We start from the raw sequence: 15,893 nt of genomic DNA, 5'->3' as shown, positions 1-15,893 counted from the left end.
ACAAGCCACAAGGTCAGAGTAGAAGAGTTGTCTTTATGAAATTGTGTGTTGGACTGTAGCTGCCATTTCTGACAAAGCTGTGAAAAAAAGAAAAGAAAAAAAAGAAGCTGATACACAATGGAAGTGCCTTAATCTGTTGAAGTCATTCTTCACAGATGATGTGCCGACCTCAACTTCTACAGCAAAGATAAAAAGATTGAACATGGAATGTTTTTATCCCAGAATAAACATTAAGCTGCAGACACACACGCACGCACGCACGCACGCACGCACGCACGCACGCACGCACGCACGCACACACACACACAGAGTTAGGGATGGATCACAGAGAAAACAGACTGACGATTTTCGAACAACAAATAACTGAAGTTAAGCTGCACTTTTTAAATCAACAGCCGCATCGGAGAGGTTTTTTTGTTGTTGCGTGCAGAATGTAACAACAGAAAGAAAACTAAAGAGATTAAAAAATTCTTTAAGAAACAGCTCAAATTGGATGCAAAAGACCAGCAGAATAAAACAACCACTGACGCAACACAGCTACAAAGACAACTAAATGCAGCCCCTTCACATCGAGGCTCCTCAACTAAAAGACATGCCATGTTCGACAAAATAGTTCTTTTTATACGCTATAAAACAACTTCACTAACACACGCGTGATACGGACTGAATGAAAGAATGAAACAGCGTTTATGGCTCTGATAGAGGGAGGAGACGGGGTGAAACTCTGGGTTTGTTGAAGAAAACCTGCTCCCGACCAGGTTAGGTTCACAGACTCAGTTACCATAGTAACTGACTCAGAGGTAAGGTTACCTCCCTCTCTGGAACAGGCCTAAATTACCCCTCTTTCTCGGGTTTGAGTGACCTCCCTTTCTGAAACAGAAAGCCCAGAGTTTGCCTCATTTCAGGGTTAACAAACTCAGTATTTGCGCTTAAGCTTCTTTCTGAAACGGGCCCCAGGAAGAGAGAGATGACGACACATGATGGGAGAAAGATGTAACTACGTTTCCAAGACAGAAGAAAACTACAAACAATCACTTATGTAACACAACTTGATAGAGATTAAAAAGGCCTCGAAGCGAAACGACACAGCTTCAGAAAAACAACAACAAATGACAACAAACTACAAAGAGATCCAAAATGGTGGCAAATATGCAGAAAACCACAACAGCTACACACAACAGACACAAAGAAAATCAAAACCACAAACAGAAAGAAAGACAACAAAGGGATGCAAGACGACCATGAAAGCTCATAAAATGTTCTCAAGGAGACAATATTGAAACACAGATGTAAAATGCTTTCAAATATGCAAAAAAAAAACCTTAGAGACAAAAAACAAAGGACTTTAATAGACACTCAGTCTTTCAGCCTGGGTGTCCCGCTGCTATGTTTGAAGTGCTGGAGGGGTTTATGTCTTTATGAAGGGGAACATTTATCTGTAATCCATCCATGCACACAGAACACAAACATTTCTACAAACAATTCAAAATTATACAATTCTCACAAAAAATCCATTAACAGAAGCACACATTTCAAATTCCCAACAACATTGGTGATGTATAAAAAGAATACAAAAATAAATCAATGAACATGAAACAGCAATGTTAGACATGTGAAGCTAATTGTTTTCTTAAACTCTCGTATGTGGGGTTTTCCAGGCTGTCGCAGCGCTGTCCAGATGTGTGACAGCAGACACAACTGTCTCCAGATTTTTGAGTTTCTTAAAGTGCTCCTGCTAATAAAAAACACTGTGGTCTATATATATATATATATATATAATTTCCTTTAATCAATAAAAGTAGTTTTTTTCCCCCTTTTATTAGACAAAATTTTCAAACAGAGAAAAAAATCTTTGGAGCCGGTCAGCAGCTCTGACGGCGTCTTTGGTTCAGAGCTCTGGATACAAAAAAGACGGACTTTCCTGAATCAAGTACTTAAGAACAAGAACGTGCATATAAACAGCTTTCACACACTGAACTCTTCAACATTTGGGAAATACAAACAATTACATAAAAAAACATCTGGAAGGGATTTAATGTTCAGACCCTTCTGGTTTGAACAGAGAAGAAATGTACAACAGCTACACCCTGTGATGATGGGTCAAACTGTGTCCATGTAGACAGAGGCCTGCTGTGTAGATCAATATGGCTTCCTTTGCAGATTAAAGCTACATTAGAGAATGACTCTGATGTTATGCAGTCTGTAACAAAGTCTTGAGCTGTAGCGTCTCTTCCACTGATATCCTGTCATGGTAGAAGCTTAGTCCGCTCAGAAACTCGATGTCTCGAACCCGCGCAGCATGGAAGTGCAGCCAGCCCTCCACCCAGGTCAGGTCTCCCCGATTCTGTGAGGAGGAGGGGGGGGGGAGAAAATAAACATTAACCAAGAATAGTGACAAAAAATTCACAGGTTTGTTCAGTTGATCCACTATAGGATCGGTCAGCAGGTTTCCACAGAGGCCGGCTGATCAGATGAGACTCATTGTTAGGCTTTGTCTTTAGTCAGATAGAACAGTGGAGCGGGTCTGAAACCAGAGAGAGAGATGGGGTGTGACATGGTGCTACTCACAGCGCAGCATTCTGTGTAGTCGGGTCTGTGGGGCAGGATGAAGGCCTTGGCCTGCAGGGGACCCTCACAGTCAACGGGGCTGAAGTTTGAGTTCCCACAGCTGGTCAGAATCATGAAGAAATGTGTCGGCACGGGAGCCTCGTTCCTGCAGAAACACGAGACCACAGGGCTTAAGAAACCTCTGCAAACTAGTGAACAGAAAACCTGATTTGTCACACTTTAAATAGGTGGAAATTCTGATCTTCAAATGTTTTAACCCCAGCATTGGACATTAGAGGACAGAGGGCAAAAACATTCAAAATCATCTGAATTTTTTATATTTAAAAAAAAAACATTTGCCAGTCAAAGAAGTTGCACTGTGAAGTTAAATTGTTCAATTACAACACTTTGGAAATGATGCAATTAGAGAGACCACATTTAAAAGTTCCTTCATTTTATTTGATTTAAAATAGGGTTCAGCCCTCAACTTATCAAGAAATCAATGTTGCAGGCTTCAAGTTTCAAAGCGAGTAATACATCCTCTCTTTGTATGCTACAGGAACAAGGGGAACAACTAGTCACTATTTAACAGAACATACAGAGCCTTTATTTAGACGTACAGACTAAAACTACAGCTGTCTGATTGTATAATTGCACACAGTCAGAATGTTACCAGGTCTCAGTTATTTAGGAAAATAAGAGGAAGTATAAATGATCATGTAATAGACTGCTGGGAGCAACATCTTGAAGATCTCTAAGGGGTAGGAGGGGGGGGGGGGGGGTCTCACTTACCCTGAGATTGCTTTGAGTGCATCAATGTTTCCATCATAGTCTTCATCAAATATTGGCCCACTCATGATGTTTACTCCTTTCAGCTGTCGTGAATATTGTGGAATAATGACGTCATGGACATGGGTCCAAACATCTGTCAGGGTCAAGGGGGAGAAACACACAAAACACTTTAGTTCTCCAGTAATACACAACACAGTCCACCATGGTGCGGACTGTGAAAAGAAGAAGCTGAGGGTCACATCATTACAAGTTCAAACTGGTAAGTTGTTAACAGGACGCACTTGGAAATATGATTTTTCTTTAACTTTATAGGAAACTTTATGATGTGAATTCTTCAGAAATACAGTAAGAGCCATGGGCTAAGTGTTTGTCTGTGTTTCAAGACAAACCTCATCATAACGGCCTTCTATTGTACCTTTATATTTACTCTTATTTGACTCTGGTCAGATCTGTAATTAGTTTGTGTATCTGAAGGTATTGTTTTCATTTCAAGTCACTGCATGAAAAGGACATCTTAATGTGTCGACTGAATTGTAATGTAAGGATTGTTATGTAATGTCATGTACAGACTATTGTTTAAACCGTATGGTTCTATATTTACAAACAAGGGGGTTTTATTGCATTTTAAGTACTTTACAGAACAAATTTAGATACAATACACAAACTGACATCTAAGCAACTTGACCCTTAACCCGTGTGTCACACAGGAACACCTCGTGTACAGATGTGTTTTATAGAGAGCTAAACAGGGAACCATGCTAATCTGATCATCTCTCCATTCTTTGCAGTCTAATTGTTTGGCTTCTTTAATGAATAATTGTGGGTTTTATTTGATTGTGAATCATGATTTTTTTTACTTTTTTTTTTTTAACCATACACCATGTAAGCACAGGGACCTGCCACCAGGGGGCAGCATCCGTTTACTGATTATGAAAAAGGATTACAACATACACAAGCTAACGTTTTTTTTTTTTTATAAGGGGGATCTTTTTCTTCCAATGGGACCTCATTGCAGTGATTGAGAGTTTCCATGTAGTGTGTGTGTGGGTGGCCCCCGAGGACAAACAATCAGAGCTACGTGTCCATAACGCTCAGATTTCTTTATATATTAATCACCAAACACCTTCAACAAGTTACAACAAAAAAAACAGCTCATCAGTGCAACCGAGCTTACCACAGTATTAAGCCACCAAATACTCAGAAAGGTTCACATGACACATTTACTTACATAATCCTGTTTTTTTACAGTCTGCAGGTACAAACTCAGTCCTGAACTGAATAACCTGAGAAGTCTGAATGAGCACAACAGAAGAATGAAGGGACGGCACTGACACGCCTCACACTCCCATTTTCACATCATTTTAAACACAGATGTTTTCAGGTAGGTAGTATATGAGTATATTTTCAGGAGCCTGCTCTGATGAATAACTTCAGTCAGATGACAAACTAAAGCACAATCAAAGTGAATCTTATTGAGTAAAAAAAACTGGGGTGTTTATCAGGCCCGGCTGCAGAAATGGCTGAAAGTCCCAGTGAATGGCCCCTCCCAGGATAGGATTCAAACCAATGTATGCACATTTAATCATTACTGTTAGCGCTAGCCTCCTTCCTCACTTTTATAACCCCCTGCCTGGCTCCCATCAGCCTTTGGAGCTGGCTGAAATACGCTCGTTAACAAGTTCTTGTTGGGAACAAATGCCCGAGCCAGCTCCCTGATTTTCTTCCTTTTTCTTTTCTGGCATCCTAACTTTGTGTGGCAGTAGCTCAGTCTGTTGGGACTTGGGTTGGGAACCAGAGGGTCGCCAGTTCAAGTCCCGGTGCGGATCAAGTATGGAAGTTGGTCTAGTAGCTGGAGAGGTGCCAGATCACCTCCTGAGCACTGCCAAGGTGCCCTTGAGCAAGGCACCAAACCCCCTCCCCACCACCAGCTTAGGAGTGCCTGCTGTGGGCCGCTCCATCACTCTGACATCTCTCCCTTAGTGCATGTCCATAGGATCCTGTATGTGTGTATATACTTCAGTGTGTGTGTGTGTTGCATGACTACAGAGTGTAAAAACTGAAATTTCCTCTTGTCGGGATCTATAAAGTAAATCTTTCTTTCTTTTCTTTCATCAGAGAATGACTGGAGGACTAACTCTGGAGAAGTTCACTAAACCTTTATTTAAGCTTTACAGGATGAGTTTAACTCCTACTGTAGTTGGATATAATCACAGGCGTCAGATCTTTGGACTTTTATACACTTAAGAACCAAAAGTATAACAACAACTGTATTCATACGACACTTAAAAAAAACAAAAAACATTATTAAGTACTGTTTAGTCTGCTTTGAGAAAATAAGCTTTGGAAGGTATGAAGTTGAATAAAATGTCTCATCAGAACTTGTTCTTGTAAAACATCGGACAGAGCGTGACTTAATGTCTAGTTTTGATCCAGAGAGTCTCTTCAGTTCACTCAGTGAGTCAATTGTTCAGCTCTCATTCACCTCAATGGTCTCATTCAGTCGGCTAATGAACCCTCCTGACAACTCTGTGATTACATTTTTTTAACACACACATCACCTTGATTTTCCCTTTTCAAGATTTTTGGGTTAAATAAAAAAAAAAAAAAAACAAACAAACAAGAAATTAGTGTTGGGCGATATAACGATCTTAGATCGTGAAGGATTTTAACGTGCTGACGATCTGCCAAAGCAGAGAGATCGTAGAACCGGGTTTATGTGTTGATTCTATCATGCTGCAGTTTATGCTCTGACACAGACTCGTCTCCTCCTCTTTTGCTCCGCTGCGGTGAAAACGAAACTTAAAAGTAAAGTCTGCAAAAACAACTCCATCTCGGTTATCTGCAATTGTTCTGATATTTTTCCAAACCGACATGCTGTGAGCAACAGTTAACTTATTTGCATAGTTTGCACGGTTAAGATTAGTCTACATCTCAGATAGCGACACGGAGAGACGTTAACAGTCAGAGACAGACAGGGTGGAGCTCAGACAGTCAGTCAGTGAGTGGAGATATAACCCCGGTGTTTGAAATGTTGCTGTCGGTGTTTTCTGCTCTCTCTCAGTTTTTAAAAGTTACTTATCAAGCCTCTCCACCCGAAGCTCACCTGTTGTGATAACGGAACCTATAGGGATTAGGCTAAACAACGTTACAAAGCAGCAGGCAGGTGATAGTGAGTAACCATGGTGACTGTCTGTCTGTCAATCAACCATGTACCGCCCCCTCTTTGAATTAAAGTCTTCTGTCAGTAAAACTTACCTTGATCACGTGTCACAGAATGAACACATTCTGTATTATGTTTGATTATAAACCAAACTAAAGTTAGTCCAATGATTTCATAAAAAACAACAGATGCTGCAGAGCCTGTATGAAGCTACAGCTGTAGGAACTCTGCAGGGCTAAAATAGAACAGAAACACAAGAACTCGAAGTCTCCATGTTTTTAAATGAATGCATCACTGCATGAAAATGTTCCTGATGAACATAAAAAGAGGACACATAACTAACTCATAATTTCAAAGTGGTGAGGAAAACCTTCAAATTGTGCATAAATATTGATCAAATTGAGGGAAAGACATTTCTGTTGCTAAAGATGTTCTGGGTGAGAGACCTCCAGACCTCCGACAAAGATGTTTTTCAAATAGATTAAACTTGTCAGCACAATTTTTGTGCATTTAAAAACATTATACAGGGAAATAAGTTTGGTTGAACTGGTCAGTAACTTACACATTTGTCTAAAGAACAGTATGAAAAATTGTGATAAAATTGTGATCGTGATTTTGCCCCAAAAAATCGTGATATGATATTTTTCCCATATTGCCCACCTCTACAAGAAACCTATAAATATTTGTAAGTCAGACTCACCTTTGAATGCAGGGAACATCGGTGCCATGTTGCTTGTGATTAGAGAGTCTGTGTCGTATCCGTCAGGATTCAGACCTGGAGGAAGAAAATGAAAGGTGAGGAAAACTGAAGGAGTTTGTGGTTTAGGTGTTATCAAAATAAACTGCATGTTGCAAAAATAAAAACAAAGGAATCATGAGTGATTGCTAAAAATAAGATTTCCTTCCTTGTGGAGCTGTGAGTTTTTATTTATTTTCAAAAATGTATAAATCATTTTGTTCACAAATGCCAGAAATCACAGCAAAGCACATTTTGCTGAGTTCTAGCTGTTGTCTGATCAACTGTCCAAAACAAACTCATTTCAGTTAAATGATATTAAACTTAGATATTCTGAAAGACCTCACATTTAATAAACTTGTCCCAGGCAAGTATCCAGCATTTTTGCTTGAAAAATGACTCTTAAAATTAAACAGTAATCATGTTCTTAACAAGAAACAGAATGCATTACATTGAGTTAAAGTTAAATTTATAAAGGAGTCTATTCTCAGATTATTACACTTATTTCTATCCATCTGGTTCATGTTTATGTGTCGTTCTTTCAGCACCGTCATCTAAAGAAGTTATTAGACAACAAATCAGAAAATCACACTCAGAGACTTGTACAAGAGTCAGTAGCAGAAGAAATATTTCGTCTTCGGCTGCTGGAGAGTTTTTTCTTGTCACTTTCAGTCTGTCTCTACCTTTTGTGGAGCTACCTGAAGTCTGAATAGAGCAGATCTGTAGAGTCTCTATGATGGGGGGATGGGTCACTCTTTACTGTTGTACTGGTGCATTCCTACATGAGAATGCAGCTCTGAAAAATGTCAACTTGAATTCAACACCCCGGCTGGGGTAAGACTTCCATGACCCCCTCCACCACATACACAAACACACACACTCACTGGGGGGGTGCAGCAGGCCGTAGGACAGATCAGGGTTGTCTCTGTAGCGCAGGCACAGCTGGCTGGCGACCGGTGGGATGCGAACGTCAGCGCGAACACACGCCTCAGACTCCGGGCTCAGGGGTCGGACTCTGTCAGGGGTCTGTGAGAAAGAAGCAGTGAGTGGCGAGCAGAGCAGATCAGGACTCCGGGCCAGCCGAGGCCAGGGTTGTGTAAGACAGTTTGGCTTGGTTTTGACTCGCCTGTGTTTACAGGTCAGTAAGGGCGTTGCACTGTTTGATTTGCAGAGCTCTTTAAAAAACAAACTATTCTATTGCAAAGGGAAATGAAAGATTTTTGAATTATTAATTTAAATTGGAAATTTGAAACACGAGCCCCCCCAAAATCCCAAGCTGAATAAGCGGTCTAGAAAATGGATGGATTCAATTTTCGGGCTTCTGCTTTCCCACCTTTTTCTGTGACAATGAATTTGGCTCATATTACAAAGAAAATCATCGTTGTTACATTTCTAAATCTCGCTTCTTCATCTCAATGAATTTCTAGCGTACAAAAAGATTATTTGACTCAGTGAACAGAAGGTCAAATGAAGCTTAAGACAGAGTTTACAGCCACAGAGAGCAGCTTCTGAGTCTTTATCAAAGGTATGGCAGTGCGTCAAGCTTATTTGCTCACACACTACAATATTTTCACTGACAGGCTCAAAGTGTTTGTGGCCTCAGAGGAAGTTACAGCCACTGCAGCCTGTGTCAAAGATGCCAGCTGAGGCAACCTCCTGGAACCATAACAACACTTTTTGTACCAGTCATTTCAAACCTAAAAAAGTATATATAGGTTTACTCAAGCAATGGTTTTATGGATTAATTCATTTCATAATGGGCAAACTGGCTCACTTTATAAAGTGTAGTAACTTTGAGGTGTTGAGAAACTGAAGTTTTCTGTGGGTGTTCATGTGGTTTATACTGAATGCTACTCCATGAAATAGATTAAATAATCCAATCCAAAATGTGATTCTTTCAAATCCAAAGTGAACACATGGGATACAATACAAGCCACATTTAGCTTTGCCTGTATTTGTATAAAGCTTGAAAGAAAAACAAATCTACATCTTCACTTGCTCCATCATTCAGACAGAATGGTGTAAACTCTCCCAGGAATGTTTCACTCTGCCTGAGGTCATGATTTACACTAAAGCTCCCACCGCATAATAAAGAAAGACAAGAAGTGTTCGAGGCCAACACGAACACAGGAGATGAGTAACAGCTGCTTAGAGATTCACATACTAAACAACCTTCTTCCAGTCTCCTGCCAAACCAAAAACCTCAGGAGAAATATAGCTGCAGTAACTTAACCGAAGCAGGCTATGTTTAGAGATAAAAGGCCGCTCCGAGCAGCGGGCTCACCAGAGGCTGGACGGTGTATGACACCCAGAGGGGCATGAGGCGATCTTTGCTGTACCCGTTGAGGTAGTACGAGTGGTAGAGGAGACAAAAAGCTGCATGTGGTTGGACGACTCTCGGAGTGCCAAACGGATGGTGGAGGCGCCGTAATTTGGCTCTGTCACTTGCTGAGAAGGACAATGTCAAATTCATTACACTGTTAAATGTCTCCAAATAGAAATCATGAATGTGAAGAAAAATAAATAGTACTCACTGGAATTGGCTGCCAGGAGACGAACGTTCATATCCTTCTCCTAAAACCACATTTGTCTTGTTAGTATCCGTGTACTTAATATCTCAGAATTGACCACATATGACCCTTGTCAACATGCACATTAGCATACCAAGCCTGTAAATCTTAAAAGGGTTTGCAATGAGGAATTTTAGCAAATTATTGTGCAAAAATGAGAGTTGCTTTTTTTTCTTGTACTTTGGGAATACTTGGTTCTTTCAGACTTGCTTGAATGCAGTGAGAGGGAACAATAAACTGCTACAACAAAAACAGTGCGAGTCCAGAGTCAACACCTCCTGTGATAACAGGTTAGTTCAAGTTTTTTTTTTTTTTTACCAAGATCAAGACTTATTTATTTAGTTATCTTTGTATCACTAAGCTGGTTTTCTAGTGACTACAGGGATATTTTCTTGCTATCTAGAAAACAAAACAATAGGCTGGTAACTGTCACATGGGCCAGATCATGACGTGCCATGCTGCTATTGCCCACACTGATGAAACTAGGTAGGCCTATTAAGTCAGGCTAAAAAAACCAAACATCACTTCAGTTTCCTGTAATCACATACCATTTCCCTGGTTTGAGATGTACAGTTGCACTGCAGATCGTTAGCAGGGACGGGGCCACTGGCTTCACATGGGGTGTCGTGGGAGAGCTGTGCAGGGTGAACTGGGAGGTGGACTGGTTGCCTCAAAAGGTGGTTCAGACTTCCATGAGTCCCGTTGTTAGGAGCGGGACGAATGCCAAGGAGATCTAGAGGAGACAGGTGGAAGAAAAGAGATGATGAAAAGTGTATTTAAACAATACGATTAAAAGTTCACTTAATGCGTTCTTAAAGGGGACTACGTCTACGTTATGTCCTGTTTTAGGTTAATAGTGAATACAATAACAGAAGTGTTGTTTATCAAGCATCATCTTTTAAAGGAGCAATATGTAACTCTGATATGTGCTTAAAACTGATACTGCAGTCCAAATTCAAAACATCCCCCCGCCCCCTCCACCCTGGAGTTGTCTCACACAGGTTGCCATGTCAGGGACACTGAAGCTTCAGCGTTTAGCCAGCTCTGCATCTGTCTTAAAACCTTTCTGCGCTCGATCCATCTCCAATGGTTATCTTAGTTTTACCACGTTTTTGGAGCTTCTTAGAAAAATGCTGAGGCTTTTAGGTCTTGTAGAAACAGTTATATCTGAACCAGTTCACTTGCCAGCCTCCATCGTGTGTGTGTGTGTGTGTGTGAGTGTGTGTGTGTGTGGGGGGAGGGGTCCAAAAAAAACCAGACCACTCAGGACCGGAATCATAGGATGTATTGATGTTTGTATGATCTCTATGTATGATTGGTATTCTCTTGTAACTTAAGACACATTTCCCTACAGGACATTAAAATGTATCTTTTCTTAAGGAAGCATTAAACCCACAAAATGATAGAAATGTGTTAAAAAGAAAGCGTTAACAATGGTTGTGTGTAGAGCTACAGTATCCATCCATCATCTATACCTCTTTTCCCATTTGGGGTTTACACCCTGGACTGTTCCCCAGTCAATTCCATCGCAGGACTGACATATAGAGAGACAGACAACCAGTGAGTGACTGGTAGTTCGAAAAAAATCTGTCTTTTATTGACTGAGATAAAATATATTTTATGGCTCTGTCATGAAACATGGATTATTTTGTCTAAACAGTTGTAGACGTAGGAGGATAAAGTACAGTGTATACTAACAAAGCAGCTTACCACACATGAGGTTGTATACTTCTATGTTCTCAAAAGGGGGAACAACAGTGTTGACTTTAAATCCTGGGCCGTAGCCGATGAAGATTGCCTGGAGAAACAGATAAGACATGAAACATGCTGACAGTTATTCATGTATCTGGGAACATTTTCTGGGTACAAACAAAAGAGTGTACAGAGAACTATTCTTTACAAAACACAGCTGAACAGTTCGTTAAATGGAGACGTTCACTTAAATGCCCTCAGCAAATAAGAAGTCACACTCTAAATACCATGATAAAACCACCTGCAAATATTTAAAGTTAACCAAGGCAGTTATATCACCTCAGATAATCCTGAAAACGTGAGTAATGGATATCTGAGACAGAGATGAGTTGGGTGGGTTTGTAGATATTTTCAGGTGAGTCTATTTCAAGCACTGCGCTGCTACTTCTCCGCTGTGTGTTTTCAGACTGACTTCATTTATAGAAGAGACTTTTTTAAAGTAGCAGAGGAGGAGCTAATTATACCAAGCTAAGTTCCAGTTCATCCAGAACCATGCAAAGACTTGTTGTGACGACAAACATGAGGATGGCAGACATAAACAAACTCCACCCAAAAACAGAGAATGTGTAGGTGGAGAGCTCATTGCAGTGCTGAGTTTGAAACAAACAAGATACTTGTGCCCTAATAAGACAAGTACGGTATTTTAGATTGTCATGTTTATTTTAGACACTGTACTTGGGTTTCATTCACAGAAATAAAACAGTTAATACAGACTCAAGTGTGAATCTAAAATATGTTATATATCATATAAATAGCACTTCTCTGGTACTTTCCGTCTCTGATGTAACTGAAGGGGAAAATCTTCTTCTTGATATTACTGTGTAAATTTCTGCTCTCTGGAGGCCATTTTTTAAGCCCTGTGTGTCGCAACAACCTCTGTCAGATAAAGTCTCAAACACAAACCACTGATTTGAATCTGTATCTACTGCAAATGCATCTCAAGTCTCCAAGAAACACAACTGAAGGTCACAGCCAACGATTAGGTGTTGTTGTTAGACGTGTGAGGTCCCGGAAGTGAACAAGAGTAGTTGTACTTCAAATCATGCACATAAGCTCAACAAGCATCCTCAAAATCATAATGAAAAACTACAAATTATGTTTATGAGCTACAACTTCAACTAATGCTGAGATGCTAAAACTTTAAATTTGCTTTTAGAAGCTGTTTTTGGAAACTGTTAAAAACCTCCAACATGTTGCGTTCACTGATTCGCATCAAAGTGCAACAAAACAGTGAGTTTAAAATGATGTTTAAGTATTTACACAGAACATTCATCACCTTTTTTTTAAGGGAATCATTGTAGTTTTTAGTCTATCAATTGTCTTGATAAATAAGGAATATGTTTGGTCAGGTCTATAAAATGTCATAAATTAACATTTATCCATCTCTGTGCTTTCTGAAGCCCAAAATGACTTCATCCTTGAATGTCTTGTTTTCCTTACACCTCAAAGTTATTCATTATTTCTGTCATAGAGGAGAGAAGAAGCCAGAGGATTGTTACATTTGCAGGAATCGTGTATAAAAAAAATATTTCATAATCAAAAATAGTTTGTTTTTAATTGTTGTTGTTCAAATGATGTTTCAAACCAAAGTCTACCTCTAGTTTTTACCTGTCCTGCTTTATTAATGAATTTCTTTAACTTTGTAGGCATTTTAATATGTTTTTATGACTGTCCGACAATATCACCAGTTCATTTTCAGTCAAGACAAGCACATCTTGTTGAGCAAACTTTGAGCGACCATACTCAACTGCTAGATTTGCTTACTGATTTCAGACCGTAAATATTTTCACGACGTGTCAGAGAGTCATTACATTTCATGTTATTGAACCAAAACGGATGATAAACATTTATTGAGTCCACAGAAACAAACACATCTCTCCTTCCTCTGACCTGCATGTTGGTGAAGAGGTTATCTGAGCCGTGGAATCCACCGGTGCAATACTTGAGTTCATTTTTGTTGCTGTCGAGGTAAAACAAAGATCATGTATTTAAAAGGGGTCAAAATAAACCGGTAACAAAGGATGGAAGTACATTCTGGTACTAATTATTCACTTTTTTCAATCTTATTTGTAAGATTAATTCATTCAAATGAATCTAAACTCAGGTTCAGGAAAATTAAATGTAAAATTGAAGAGTGAGTTGTATCACTGCAGCTACATCCAAGTGAACTGGGTTCTGCAGCCTGAAGCAATTTTCCATGATTACATGGTTAGTATCCATCAAAGGAGCCGGACAACTCCTCTCCAACTTACCCTGCTTCAGTCATTATGAACGAGTACCAACACTAATTACTGTAAAGGTTTCAACTTCTGTGTGGTCCAAGAAGCTTTTGATTATCAGATATTCACATCAATGTTTATGACACCAACTGAACGGTACTAAGTCATGTAAGACGTTCAAACTAAAGAGAAAGTCTTTTAAGTCCCTCTGGTGTCTGACTCCATTACACGCCCACTATACTATTCTTTTATTACCTCCATTTGAACTTAATTTACCTTGCTTCCCTTTGTGATCATCAACTCCTCTCATGCATCTTCAGCCTTGCTCACACTTTCACAAAACTCATAGAAAACTCCTGGAAACTCCTGAAGAGTTTCTCCTGCCAGCCTCGTACTGCAGTATATTTTCTGCAGGATGTCTGAGTGAGCTGATGTGTGAACACAGCACAATATAATCAAGATAATTCACCGCAAGTGAGTGGGAGAGGTCGGTGCTGTTTATTTATTAAGTGAAAACGTCTTTTTTTTAAAATAAATGTTCTCTTTAAAATTGAGCGGGGTGGGAACGCAGAGAACGCATGATGTGCATGATCATGTTTGCAAAAATCCAAGATGGTGGACGAAGCAACAGAGTCTGAGTTATAATGATAGTTTTTGCCTTTGTATCAAAGCTACGTATTATTGGTTGTATTCACAGCATCAAAGGAAAAGTGGAAAAGAACATACAGCTGAGCAGAAAAGAGTTTGAAGTAGCTTCATTATGAGCATGAAGACCTCACCAGTCACATGATATAAACATCATCAGCTCGGCCAACTCGCTGGAGGTGAATTCTTCTGAGTATAACCTGCTGTGTTCACACACGAGCTCGCCCCCACTGCTACCATGAGCAGTTTAAAATGTTGTTTTCAGCCGCTTTGGAACCCTTTGAGAACTACAAAGCATGTTAGCATATGATATATAAGCTCAAAAGATCAACTAGCTAGCTTCTGAATGATGCCCCCCCCCAAACACACACACACACACTTCAGTTTTGGATGACCTCAGGTGAAAACTTTTAAGCAGTGGACTGCTAGGTGACTTACAGTGCAGCCTGCCAGCCTTCCTTCATATAGAGGTGTCCTCTCTCGATGCGTTCGTTCTTCGCAAAGTGCATCCTTTTGGGGAGGTGTTCTTTGAGGTACGGCCTCATTGGCTGGTCAGATGTCCTGCACTTCAGAACAGACACAGAGGAGGAGAATCAACACGCCGCAAAGGGTAAAAAGGATTGTTTGACTTGTAGCCAAGCAAGCAGATAATTTTCCATTCTTCTTATGAATACAAAAGTCACTCTTGAAATACTTCACATACCGACAAGTTCTTCACCAGGCTCTCATAGTCGACTGCGGAGAGAAACACAAGACAAGGTCAGCCCCGTTTGTTGTAAACAATGTGAAACTGAGTGATGCTGTGGAACTGGGAAGGATGGGAAATTGTATGTTATCCAGGATCTCACAGGAAAAGTAATTATCTGGAAGGTCGGTGGGCCTGATACGAGCTGCCGGGCCTTGGATGACAGAAAAGCCTGTGGTGTTCTCCTGGAAGTTTGACACAAACGCTGACTTCTCACACGAAGCCTCCTCCATGCCTGGGAAATTTAAAAAAAAAAAAGAATATTTAGTCCCTTTCAAAAAATAAAAACATTTGTGAAGACTTCTTAGCATGAAAATTTGAGAAGTTTGCAAACTGTGGCTACCTCCAAGACAAACCCATATCTCAATTTTTTTTTTCTCTTTAAGGAAGAGCTGCAGAGTGAAAACCAGAAAAGTACGTCAAAGTAAAAGAGTTTTTAGAAATGGATCGCTTGGCATCGCCCTGAGCCATAATTATCCCATACGTTGATCTTTAACATATTGAATTACAAGACGAAACATACGGTCCCCACATGTTCAGAGAAACTACTCATCACAAAACATCCTCCTAACATGCTGCTGTGAACTCCACCCCCCCCCCCCCCCCACGAAGTAACACACAGCTTCTTAAACTATTTAATGTGTTAATACTGAGATCATAACTAAAGGGGGCAAAAAGGTTTTGGCCACCTTTATCGTGTAATATTAATCTGTAAACTTCATCACTG

General features: G+C 40.0%; 1 protein-coding gene across 1 annotated transcript in view; it reads right to left on the bottom strand.

The window, feature by feature from the left end:
* Positions 1-13: 13 nt before the first annotated feature.
* The window catches only part of enpp1 (ectonucleotide pyrophosphatase/phosphodiesterase 1), a 30,652-nt gene continuing 14,772 nt past the window's right edge, over positions 14-15,893 (bottom strand). The window contains exons 11-23 of the mRNA XM_020628538.3: positions 15,270-15,401; positions 15,125-15,156; positions 14,860-14,987; positions 13,448-13,517; positions 11,516-11,603; positions 10,354-10,538; positions 9,770-9,809; positions 9,520-9,683; positions 8,120-8,261; positions 7,200-7,274; positions 3,340-3,472; positions 2,569-2,713; positions 14-2,344 (exon numbers count right to left, since the gene is read on the bottom strand). Coding sequence (XP_020484194.2) covers positions 2,192-2,344; positions 2,569-2,713; positions 3,340-3,472; positions 7,200-7,274; positions 8,120-8,261; positions 9,520-9,683; positions 9,770-9,809; positions 10,354-10,538; positions 11,516-11,603; positions 13,448-13,517; positions 14,860-14,987; positions 15,125-15,156; positions 15,270-15,401 — 1,487 coding nt within the window. The 3' untranslated portion in view covers positions 14-2,191. The remainder of the gene's footprint in view (positions 2,345-2,568; positions 2,714-3,339; positions 3,473-7,199; positions 7,275-8,119; positions 8,262-9,519; positions 9,684-9,769; positions 9,810-10,353; positions 10,539-11,515; positions 11,604-13,447; positions 13,518-14,859; positions 14,988-15,124; positions 15,157-15,269; positions 15,402-15,893) is intronic.

Source organism: Labrus bergylta, chromosome 15, assembly GCF_963930695.1.
Source record: "Labrus bergylta chromosome 15, fLabBer1.1, whole genome shotgun sequence".
Taxonomy (NCBI): Eukaryota; Metazoa; Chordata; class Actinopteri; order Labriformes; family Labridae; genus Labrus; species Labrus bergylta.
The sequence above is the reverse complement of the archived record's forward strand: the minus strand, read 5'-3'. Positions and strand labels throughout refer to the sequence as shown.